The 12,408-nt window shown below is 38.0% G+C and overlaps 1 protein-coding gene and 2 long non-coding RNA genes across 3 annotated transcripts in view; 2 read left to right on the top strand and 1 right to left on the bottom strand.

Moving 5' to 3' along the window:
- Positions 1-4,337, top strand: part of LOC147840049 (uncharacterized) — an 18,272-nt gene extending 13,935 nt beyond the window's left edge. Inside the window, exon 3 of the long non-coding RNA XR_015513979.1 lies at positions 2,848-4,337. This is a non-coding gene — a long non-coding RNA (uncharacterized LOC147840049). The remainder of the gene's footprint in view (positions 1-2,847) is intronic.
- The window catches only part of LOC147840047 (uncharacterized), a 543,896-nt gene that overhangs the window by 401,031 nt on the left and 130,457 nt on the right, over positions 1-12,408 (top strand). The gene's annotated exons all lie outside the window — the stretch shown is intronic.
- The window catches only part of tiam2a (TIAM Rac1 associated GEF 2a), a 128,313-nt gene that overhangs the window by 79,364 nt on the left and 36,541 nt on the right, over positions 1-12,408 (bottom strand). The window contains 3 exon segments of the mRNA XM_087291088.1: positions 665-832; positions 4,279-4,335; positions 11,168-11,212. Of these exon segments, the coding sequence (XP_087147214.1) occupies positions 665-832; positions 4,279-4,335; positions 11,168-11,212 (270 nt within the window).

Raw genomic sequence — 12,408 nt, 5'->3', positions numbered from 1 at the left:
GACAGGTAGATAGATAGATAGATAGATAGATAGATAGATAGATAGATAGATAGATAGATAGATAGATAGATAGATGAACAGAGGAATAGACAGATAGATAGACAGACAGACGGACGGACGGACGGACAGACAGACAGACAGACAGACAGACAGACAGACAGACAGACAGGTAGATAGATAGATAGATAGATAGATAGATAGATAGATAGATAGATAGATAGATAGATAGATAGATAGATAGATAGATAGATAGATAGATAGATAGATAGATAGATAGATAGATAGATAGATAGATAGATAGATAGATAGATAGATAGATAGATAGATAGATAGATAGATAGATAGATAGATAGATAGATAGATAGATAGATAGATAGATAGATAGATAGATAGATAGATAGATAGATAGATAGATAGATAGATAGATAGATAGATAGATAGATAGATAGATAGATAGATAGATAGATAGATAGATAGATAGATAGATAGATAGATAGATAGATAGATAGATAGATAGATAGATAGATGCTAAAAGACTGTCATTCTGTCACATTTCAGAAACAGCAGGTACCGGTAAATTAAAAAGGATTTGTTGGTAAATCAAAGTATTTAATCTAAATATTATGATGACTTTATAAAAAAGGTAGATTTTTGGATGCCTTACCATGCAGGTCTCAGCCAACACATCCATGACACTGTGATGACTTTTCAGGAGAACAGTAACAGTCTGGCAGTTTGGCATGTAGATGCATGTTGTGCTTTCTCGACTGCAATCCCACTGGCTGCCTTCAGGTGGCACAATTGAGTAAACATTCGTCAAACTGCCTAACCGCTGGGAAAGAGAAGAGCATGAGCATTCATTAAACAAAGATGAAACATGACTTAGGTCAAAGACTTGTCACTATTAAAATATTATTATTATTATTATTTCATAAAAAGTAAAGCTAAAACTAAAGAATAGGAGTTGTTTCCTGACCCACAACATAACATTTAGTGGAATTCTACTAGTTTAAGGATGTGACGCTCAAAAAGAAACACAAGTTCTTTTTCAGTGGAGATTGAGTCTCTGGTTTTGGAAGCAGATATGCCTATTCACTTTCACAGACCACACAAAACAATCATGTCTCAGATCTAAAGGTAAAGACAAGAGGTTCTATATACCTTCTGATACCAAATGATCAACTAGAGGTCAAATTATTATTTGTTGTTCCTAAAACTTGGACAGGTGACAAGACTTTGTCAGATAGTGTACAGTTAACCCCAAAATTATTCATACCCCTGGCAAATTCTGACTTAGGGCCCTATCATACACCCGGCGCAGTGTGGCGCAAGGCGTGGCGCAGTAGTCTTTTGGTAGTTTCAGCTTGGCACAAGAGTGGTTTTGAGGCGTTGCGCTACGCTGTTTAAATAGCAAATGCATTAGCGTTCATTTGTGCGCCCATAGGCGTTCTGGTCTAAAAAGGGAGGCGTTCTGAGGCGGACCACTGGCGCGTTGCTATTTTGTAAAACTATAATAGATTTAACATTAGACCAAAACAAACCCGGTCTAAACTCCCTCGCTTACGCACTGCTTAATACGCACAAGAGAGCAAAAGGCAAATATCTTTACATATGAAAAAATGTAAATATTAAGGATATATATATATAGGATATAATAAGAATAGATATAGGATATAAATATGAAGGATTAAAATATTACAAAACATATTATTTTCTAGCCTACATAAATATGAAAAACCACTGCTTTTATGTGTTCTTCATCTCGGGAGGCTTTTTCAGTTCATTCATAACAATTTGCTTTTGTATAATGTTATTATTATTAGCAGTATTATTTATTATACGCATATTTGTATTTGTTTTATTAAAAACAAGCTTAGATTTGCCCACCTGTCAGGTTTTAGACCATATGGGGCACAGCATGTGTTTTAGGATATAACTCAGGTTTTTGAGCACATTTTGTTATTATTATTCATTTGCTGGAAATTAGAACTGAATTTAGAAATAGTTTTGAAACAAATCATTGCACTTAACAAACGAAATTAATTATTTATAGACTAATTGATGTGCGTAAAGGTTTCCCTATCCAAGAGCGAATCTGAAAGTGATCCTTTATCTCTCATTCTCACGCAGTAGATGCTCTGTTTAACAGTTTTCTGTTAAACTGTTAACTGTTTGCTTGTGAAATGCTCAGTTTTTCCACTTAGACTTACTTTGCGTCCTGTAAATAGCGAATGCGCTCTTGGTGCGACGCAGCTGACTCTTAAAGGGAATGGGAGATGAGACTCTAATTGGTTTATTCTCAAAACACACCTATAACTCATTAAGAAAATAAACTCAACCCTTTTAGACCATGCGCCACTGCGCAAGGCAGATTTCCTGTCCTTAAATTAGCAAAAATGCGTTCTGACACGCCCTGAAAGCGTTTGCGCCCTGCGTTTTGCACTCTGCACATGGACCGTCAAAATAGAGCCCTTAAAGTTTTTGTTTAAATGTAAATAAAATCTGGAAAAATCTTTCTTTCAACAATGATGCCTCTTGTACATCGTCTTGTTATATTTTGGGAAAAAACAGTGTCATTAATGGTCAAAAAAAAAAACGTTCTTGTTAAATAAAAGTAACTTTAAGTCAAAATTTGCCAGGAGCATAAATACTTTCAGGCTTCTTATAAACACAAACACCATTATAAAAAAATAATGCAAAAAAACTAAAACAAATAAAAAATTGTCCCAAACTCTAAGGGCTAACCGCCCTAGTACAGACCGTCCACACATGTCATCCAGTTAAGTAAGAGCCTTTTTAGCAGTGAAAACAGTGGACAATTTCTATAACCCTCTGTTTTTTTTTCAGAGCAGGGTGTGAATGAATCCCTGACCAGCAGCAGGATGACTGTGCATTCATTCACCGCACTAACGGTCAACTTTCCAGCACAGTAGCCAAAAGCAACCGCCCAGTACACGCTCCTCAATGTGTGTGGCTTTCAGCACTGCAGACTTTCCTCTCCAAAATCATCAACAGAGGCTAACCTCCACCCAGAATCTGCTAAACACGGAATGATGGAGAAAAGACTCTTGCTTTCTAAAATAACCACTATCCTTTAACATGGTGGCTTAGCAACACCGTGTTTGGGTCGCTATATGGTGAGGAACCATGGATAGTGTTTTAACAATCAAACAACAAATCTGAAACTGAACAATTGGATCAGTCGACCTAAACCATCTGACGTGGACAAAACGCAATGTGTTTATTTCACACGGCCGCCATTTTAAAACACGAAAGCGAGGCTGCGGTGGGAAGAAACCCGGAAGAGTAGGATCAGCACTGTAAACATTGCAACATGTAAAATAACAGAAAATGGACTGGCGGTTATTAAAAATGTTAATAAAAGTCTCTTTTTCAAACTTTTTAAGGTTAAAAGTTGTTGGAAGAGAAGCCAAGGTCCCATAATGCAATTCAGAAGCATAAATAAACTATGAAAAATCAAAACATGAATCACAAAATACAGAAAAACAGCTAAGTTATTGATATTTTTAGTGTAAGTAACACATTTAGTTACGTCTTTAATAAATAAATAAATAAATAAATAAATAAAAGACTTTAGATTGTAACAGGCCCGGATTGGCTAATCGGGAGGACCGGGAGAATTCCCGTTGGGCCGGTCCGTTTTTTGGCCGCGAGGGCCGGTGTCCCTAACGTTAGCTCCAGGATCTGTTGCTCTCAGCAGTCACACTTTTTTAATTAATGTATTTATTTACTTGACCACAGTCTTCTTCCCGCAGCTCTGCTCTTTTTTATCTATTTTCTCGCAGCCTCGTGATGAAAATGCAGCCTGCAATAGGATAGTTTCATAATTGTTGTGGTCGAGTGGCTAGCACTTTAGGTTTCGACGCCAGTGACCTGGGATTGATCCTCGTCTGAGTCATTTTTATTTTTTTTTCATTTTTATTGTTAAGACATATAATACTGTTAGGGTTGTTGAACATTTGAAATTTTAAAGCAGCTGTTTTCTCAAAAAAAGACGTGATCGTGTAATTAGAAACTGAATGGGAAATGACCTTATTTCAATATAGTCAGTCGTGAACTGAGGTGGGCCGGTCTGAGGCTTGAAACTCCAGGGCTGAAAAGGAGTCCCACTCCGGCCCTGTATTGTAATGTATTACTATTTTCCCCAACACTTGAAGTATAGTTAACTATATGTTTATGATTCCACCCTATGCATAACAAGTAAAACTGAGCTTTTTTCTAGGACTTTGTATTTTTAAAAAGGATGATAGAAAGTACCTTAAAACTACAATGTGTAACAGAATTTAGCTGCGCTCCGCCATCACTGTCAAAGACCTGAAAGAGGAAGGAAAAATAAAATCAGTGCATCGGCTCATAGAACTCTTAATCATATTTTGCCAGATGAAACAGCCATGGTTACAGACAGTAACATCAGAAAAACGGCCATTCTGCTTCTATATAAAGCTTAAGCCAAGCAAATTTCCTGTAGTGAATCATGTTGAACTTTATAAAGGCTTTGAGCTCTGACTGGAAGGAAAAAAGCACTAAAGGGTTAAGAGATTTTCATACTAGGGACCATTTACAAGACAATGTTTTCAGCAAAATACGGTAAACTTATTTAAACGTATTTTTTGCTCATTCATTCACTCAACAATGGCGTTTTTGTGACTAAAACACAAACAGCAAATCTGTGGTGTTTGTGTAATCATGGAAAAACAAGAGTCTTTGAGAACAATATTGTCATGCATGCGTTTAAGGCCCCGTTTACACGAATATGTTGTAGTTTTAAAACGCATAAGTTCTGCTACCGCTACGCCATCCATCTACACTATATCGGAGTTTTTGAACGCCAAAAACTAAACAAATTAGAAAGACTGACGAGGCCGTTTTAGTTTGGAAAGGCTGCTGCTCCATGTTAGTGTGAATGGAGGACAACTGAGACATCTGACAACGGAGGCGGGGCTGCAGACATTCGCCATCTGATTGGGGCTTTTCCCTCAAAATTAAGTAGCCTACACACAGCTCAGTCTCGCATCCTCTCCTTGTAAGTTCAGACTTCGCAAGTTTGATAAGGAAAACAAACTCCTGAGGACACGTCGCCTACTGCTGCAATTATTGAAATGTTGCTTGTGATGTAACTCATGTTCAAACGCATCTGCTAAATGAATAGGCCATGGCCATGGTTTGTCAGCTAATGGTTTACACACTTTAGTTTTGTGTAATCACCAAGAAAAACACACTTGTCGAGGATAATGTTTGCTTTTGTTCTGATCTTTTTTTGCCTTTCCTTGCATCTTAGGAAGGAAAATGAGTGTGTCTAAGTCTTATGCAATCAATTGTTGTGATTTTATACTCAGGAAATATTAAAAACTGATTATTAATTATTGTTTAGCAGCTATTAATTTTATTACAAAAACAGAATACAGGTTTGCCAAGAATTTGTTAATAAGAAGTCCAAAAGAATAGCAAAATTAAATGAAAAGAAATGTAAATATTATATTGAAACTGCAAGTAGCGATGAAAGGGACCTCACACCTGGGCTCACCGCTGCCCAGTGGCCTTAGGATGACAGAGAACTGTAGACAATGATAATTAAAGCTAATGTATATATATATATATATATATATATATATATATATATATATATATATATATATATATATATATATATATATATATATATATACACAATATTTCAAGACACTTCTATACAGCTAAAAGTGACATTTAAAGGCTTAACTAGGTTAACTAGAGAGGTTAGGGTAATTAGGCAAGTTATTGTATAAAGATGGTTTGTTCTGTAGACTATCGAGAGAAAAAAAATAGCTTAAAGGAGCTAATAATACTGACCTTAAAACAGTGTTTAAAAATTGAAAACTTGCTTTTACTCTAGCCAAAATAAAACAAATAAGATTTTCTCCAGAAAAAAAAATATTATCAGACATACTGTGAAAAATGTCATCGCTCGGATAACATCATTTGGGAAATATTTAAAAAAGAAAAAAAAATTCAAAGGGGGGCTAATAATTTTGACTTCAGCTGTACTTATATATATAACCTAAGAAAATCACCAATTTACGCCAAACTTCCTTCTAGATCTTCACAATTTAACATCACTAAGGCCTTTAGATGATGATACCCAATTTTAGTGTTGATCTGATAAAATACCTAGAAGGTGTTTGTCAAAATACAACACCTGGAAATGGCAAAAACTACACTTTTTTTCGAAGAAGACGTTAAAAATATTCAACTTCCTGTTGGTTTTTAGATTTTGCTCCTAGAGACTTTTGGTAGGTATTGGTAGGCTTGAGCCATTTTCGGTATGTGTGCACGAATCGTAGCTCGGGGTCTACTTCGTCGAACATAGGTGGTGCTGTTGAGCCATTTTGCCACACCCACAACAGAAGCCTAAAAAAACTGAAATTTTCACCACTTCTGTTGTGCGCGCAAAGTTTCGTAAGTTTTCAAGCATGTTAAGACCCTTAAAAATGTGATTCATTATAGAGGAAAAGAAGAAGAAGAAGAATAAACGGAGCTATTCCAATAGGCCAGGGGCGGCCAACCCTGTTCCTGAAGAGCCACCTTCCTGCAGATTTCAGTTGCAGCCCATATCAAACACACCTGCCTGTAATTATCACGTGGTGTTCAGGTCCAAATAATTGGTTCAGGTGTGTTTGATATGGGTAGCAACTGAAATCTGCAGGAAGGTGGCTCTCCAGGAACAGGGTTGGTCACCTCTGCAATAGGGCCAGTGCACCACCAGTGCTTGGTCCCTAATAAATGCTATTATATATAAATGTTTTGTAAAGCACACACACATTTTACCGAGAAAAATAGGAAACTCCTATACTTACGGGAAGACCTATAGTTAATGGGGACCAATTTATTAGCCTAAACAAGATGACTACCCGCGGCTAACAATGTACTTCTTTGTGAAATTAAAAGCCAAATGAATGATGGACATTCTCAAAAGATGGTGACGAACAGGAAGACGAAAAATGCACTTTGTTGGGATGGCTACTGCAGCAAAAGGTTGGCCTGTTTAATATTTAGTACCTAGCATAGGGCTCTTATACAAACCATCTGTGTGTCGCTGCAGGGTAGGGTACAGCAGGCTGCAATTTACCACATATGGCTTTTAATAATTCATAATATATTTCTCTCTCTGTCCGTCTCCACACCTCAGCCTTCTGTGGTGTGAAATGAATGGGGCTCGTTAGCAAAGCTGGCTGGATCTCCCGCTACAAGACACATGACAGCGAGGGACAAGGACTACATGCTAGTCCTCTGAGATTTTGACACTGGATTCATTCAGTGATTCATTCAGTGACAAACGAACAATTGAACTAATTTACCCTAGAATTGACTCTCATGCATTGTTCATTTAGGTTAAGGGCATAGTATAAGAATAATGAATAAATATATTATTAAATATAATAGTTATTGAATAATAATGCATACTATGGGAATGTGCATGCTATCGAATATGTAGCAGAAAACGTACTAAATTTTAAATGTGACATATTTATATAAATATGTGATTTTTTTGGGTGATTTTTCTGAATTACGTTCAATAGTTAAAGGTATACCATGAAATGAAACTAAAGTTTTTAAGATTTTAGTATCAGCATGCTAGTTTAAGGGGGAAATCTGTAAGCTAGTGTGCTCCAAAACTAAATTAGCATTTAGAAGACATAAACCTGATATAAACTTTAGGGTAAATGGGTCAGCGTTTTTTTTATTTTTTTTTTACATCACCTCATACCTCAGTTTTTGTATTAAATTGTCTAACCCAGGGATGTCCAAACTCTGTCCTGGAGGGCCGGTGTCCTGCTGAGTTTAGCTCTAACTTGCTTCAACACTCCTGCCCGGAAGATTCTAGTATATCTAGCAAGAGCCTGATTAGCTTTTTCAAGTGTGTTTGATTAGGGTTGGAGCTAATCTCTCCAGGACACCGGCCCTCCAGGACCAAGTTTGGACACCCCTGGACTAACCGATCAAATGTTCTATAGTATGTCCCGCCCCTTAACTTTTCGTTTGCTTTTCATTTGATATGCTTAATCTCAACCACTCTCATTGACAGAGCTGTGATTAATGTGAAAAAAATATCGGCTGTTTTTTTTATAAACGCGAGAACTACTTTATGTACCACCTTGTCTCCTTGTATAAGTTGAGATTACGTCAAATTTCAAATAAAAAATTTGGACATTTCAAAGCACTCCACATGACCTTCAATTGGTTCAAATCTGGCTCTGTACACAAGGAAACCCAAACAATCAGAACTGGCAAGACTACTCACAGCCAATCAGATTGCCTTCTCATATCATTGCCTGACCAACATATCATTTCAAGTTTTTAAGATTTTAGTATCAGCATGCTAGTTTAAGGGGGAAATCTGTAAGCTAGTGTGCTCCAAAACAAAATTAGCATTTAGAAGACATAAACCTGATATAAACTTTAGGGTAAATGGCTCAGCGTTTTTTTTGTTTTTTTTTTACATCACCTCATACCTCAGTTTTTTTAATTAAATTGTCTAACCCAGGGATGTCCAAACTCTTTCCTGGAGGGCCGGTGTCCTGCTGAGTTTAGCTCTAACTTGCTTCAACACACCTGCCCGGAAGATTCTAGTATATCTAGCAAGAGCCTGATTAGCTTTTTCAAGTGTGTTTGATTAGGGTCGGAGCTAAACTCTCCAGGACACCGGCCCTCCAGGACCAAGTTTGGACACCCCTGGACTAATGCCTAGTTCACACTAGAGGATTTTAAGCCTGATTTGAGCCCGATATGGAAGTTAACGAGCTCGCCGACAGATCGGGCTGTGATCGGGAAGAAATCTGCGGGTGCTCGGCGCTCGCCGCTCTTTATGTGTGAACTACTGAGCAACGCATCAACGAGGCTCGCTGACGTGTCGCAGACACCTCGCAGACGGAAATCCAACATGCAGCATGCTAAATATTCCAGAGCAGTCGGCCGACTCAACCCCACGTGTGGTCAGATGTAGTGACGAGCAGCAGCCAATGAGAGAGCATATCAGCATTAGCCGCATGCCTGTGTGTTCAGGAGCTCAGCAGAAACATCTGTGATTGGTCAGAATGGGCATCGATGCACTCGCTTCATTCTGCGTTAGCACAGACATGAGAGTAGGCTATATTAACAGTGGAACTAGAATTCTGTAACTATTAGAATTACCATACTGCTCATTCTGACGGTTCTTATATAAAACGCCATATTGTTACAACATATTTACATTTAAAGCTATTATTGAGATATTAAAATTAAGCTTTAAATGTCTGGCATCATATTTAATGACACCATTACCCTAAAAATATAATCTTTTTTTTGGTAATACAGCCTATAAATATGTAGTTAAGATACTAAAACACTTAAAGGTCTTGGCTTTCATTTTCACTTTCAAACAGGAGCTATTCGGCACAGAATATGCTGTTTTGAAAGATATCTGAAGTAAATTGATGTTTTTGCCATCAGAAAGTTTTGTTTATGTTAGCAGGAAGTTGCCAGGCAAGAAAATGCACACATATTTAAAGTCACAGTGAAAAGTATCAGACATGCATGCAGTCATTTTGACCAATATGGTAATTTAAGGCAGAAATGCTCAGTTCTTTACTGTTTTATAATAAAAAAAAATAACAATGTCAGAAAGAAATACACTGATAGTTAGAAAACGGCAGGGTGTTATAAATATGTTAGTTTTATTTCAAAGAGTTATAAAATTACAAAAAGTAAAAACTCTCTGTGTATCTATCCACTGGAACCTTGCAGATGAGTGATTAATCCGCTGATACATCAGCTGATTTGACGATGTTTTTAAATGCTTTCTCCAAAGCTTGAAACGCTGTCAGTGATGTAATCAGCACACAAGCAGCCAATAGTGTTCAGCTTTTTCTGACGACTCCTCCCTCAAATTTTCATTGGCTGTGGTTTGATAGCTTGAATGAGCTGTTGGGGAATGAGTTGTTGTCAGATCATGTAGTGTGTGACCCCCCTCTTGTGGATCGTTCACGGAGTGTTGCGTAGTGTGAACACCACAGAGATTAAAAGACACAAAGTCAAGTCATGTAGTGTGAACGGCACAGCGATCTGCTGATGTTTAAAATCCTGTAGTGTGAACTAGGCTTAACCGATCAAATGTTCTATAGTATGTCCCGCCCCTTCACTTTTCGTTTGCTTTTCATTTGATATCTCAACCACTCACATTGACAGAGCTGTGATTAATATAAAAAAAAAATCAGCTGTTTTTTTTTATAAACGCGAGAACTACTTTATGTACCACCTTGTCTCCTTGTATAAGTTGAGATTACGTCAAATTTCAAATAAAAAAATTGGACATTTCAAAGCACTCCACATGACCGTCAATTGGTTCAAATCTGGCTCTGTACACAAGGAAACCCAAACAATCAGAACTGGCAAGACTACTCACAGCCAATCAGATTGCCTTCTCATCTTTATATTTACTACAGCCTGACCAACATATCATTTTGGCAATTTTATTGGCCAATCGTTTATCGAGCCTCTCGTTGATGTATCGATATTGGCAAATTTGCTGCCAATCTGTCACCGATATGATTGTTTTTTAAAAACATCCATTTATTAATTAATTTGTCTTCAGCTTAGTCTTTATTTCAGAGGTCGCCACAGCGGAATGAACCGCCAACTATTCGAGCATATGTTTTACACAGCGGATGCCCTTCTAGCTGCAACCTTGTACTGGGAAACATCTATACACTCATTCACACACACACACACATACACTATACAACCAATTTAGTTAACCTAATTCACCTATAGCGCATGTCTTTGGACTGTGGGGGAAACTAGAGAACCCAGAGGAAATCCGCGACAACACGGGGAGAACATGCAAACTCCACACAGAAACGCCAACTGGCCCAGTCAGAACTCGAATCAGTGACCTTCTTGCTGTGAGGCAACAATACTGAGCCACAGTGCTGCCCAATTGTGTAAGTATTTAGATTTATTTTGGTCATATGGTTCAATACCCGTCCCCTGTAATAAATCAGGAAAGTGGTCTTGAGTAAAAACGTGAATAAAAAAAAACAAATGTAAACGCAATTATATCTCCAAAACACATCAAGATTATTCTACAAGCCATGCTATGCTAGCTGCGGTCCAGCAAACTTGTAATTCTTACCTGCGGAAGACCACTGTAAGAACAGCAGCTCAATTCACTGAGGTCCTTTTCACAAAGCCAAAATGAAGAAGACAACATGAGGAATCTTCCACACTTATACAGAATTAAGGCCCGTGCACAGTGGGACGCTTAACGCCTCGTGACAAAATAAAGGGCGCCAATGTGGTCGTGCACACCGACGTGCAAAACCACAGGCATAAAAGAGTCATTTTTAAAAGAAATGCCTCATGGTCATCTTGTTTTGACGTGCCACATCAAAACCTTCTCCACCAATCAGATTGGCACTTTTGTTCATGTGCACAGAGCTGCTGAAGTTACAGTAAACAGCACTTGGAGGTGCTCAAGTGCAAAACGGTCAACGCGATCGCACATTGAAGAAGATGCCCAGGCCAGAGGCAATACGAACGTGAAGCTGCTTCTTGCTCTGGTGAACAAGAGCAAGAATTTCTTCATCACAAGAGCTGGAGTTGCTACTTAAACCATCCATAACAAGAAGCGTGTCAACCTAGTCTTCCTCTTCTGTGTTACAAGTGGGTGCCAGAAGCTTCAAGTTGTGTAGTGCTATCTAACGTCAAAGAGTGATTTTGCATACTCTTCTGGTCAATGCCAGTGAAAAGCGCTTGGGTTTGAATCCGGAAAAGCATCTCGAAAAACGCTGACGATAAACACAATTGAAAAGTGTCCCACTGTGTACGAGCCTTTAAGGGTCGATCACACTGAATTTGTTTTTTGCGTTGAGAGGCGCCTTTTTTTGAATGTTTTACTAACAGCAGTAAGCGTTTTGCACGCTGCTTATGCGTCCCTCGTTTTTTAACCACCTGCTGCACCTCAAGTTTTTACCCGTAGCACGCTGTGCACTCACAGTTGAAAAAAGTCAACTCTGAGCGGGAAAAAAAAGCGTAACATTAGTCAAATCTTTTTCATTCTCCAATCAAATGAAAGCAGACGCGGGGTTTCCGTTGAGGTGCCTGCAGTGTTAGTGTTGTCAAAATGACTACGGAGACTTTTGAAGATGTTGGAGAGACTTGTGGTCGCTGTTTTGAGTTTTCCGGAGCTGTATGACTTCACAAATCTTGAATTTCACAATATTATTAAATATTACAATTATATTAATATCAACACTCACTCATATTATGCAGCTTATTCAGTTGTTGTACTTTTTTTTCTTGTAAACAAAAATAGCAGTGCGGTGTGCCTCGCGTTTTTGGAACAGAAAAGCATGTTCGGTGTTATTGGCCCTC

The sequence above is a fragment of the Danio rerio genome, chromosome 17 (assembly GCF_052040795.2).
Source record: "Danio rerio strain M-AB ecotype USA chromosome 17, GRCz13ab, whole genome shotgun sequence".
Taxonomy (NCBI): Eukaryota; Metazoa; Chordata; class Actinopteri; order Cypriniformes; family Danionidae; genus Danio; species Danio rerio.
This window is presented reverse-complemented; position numbering and strand designations above follow the sequence as displayed.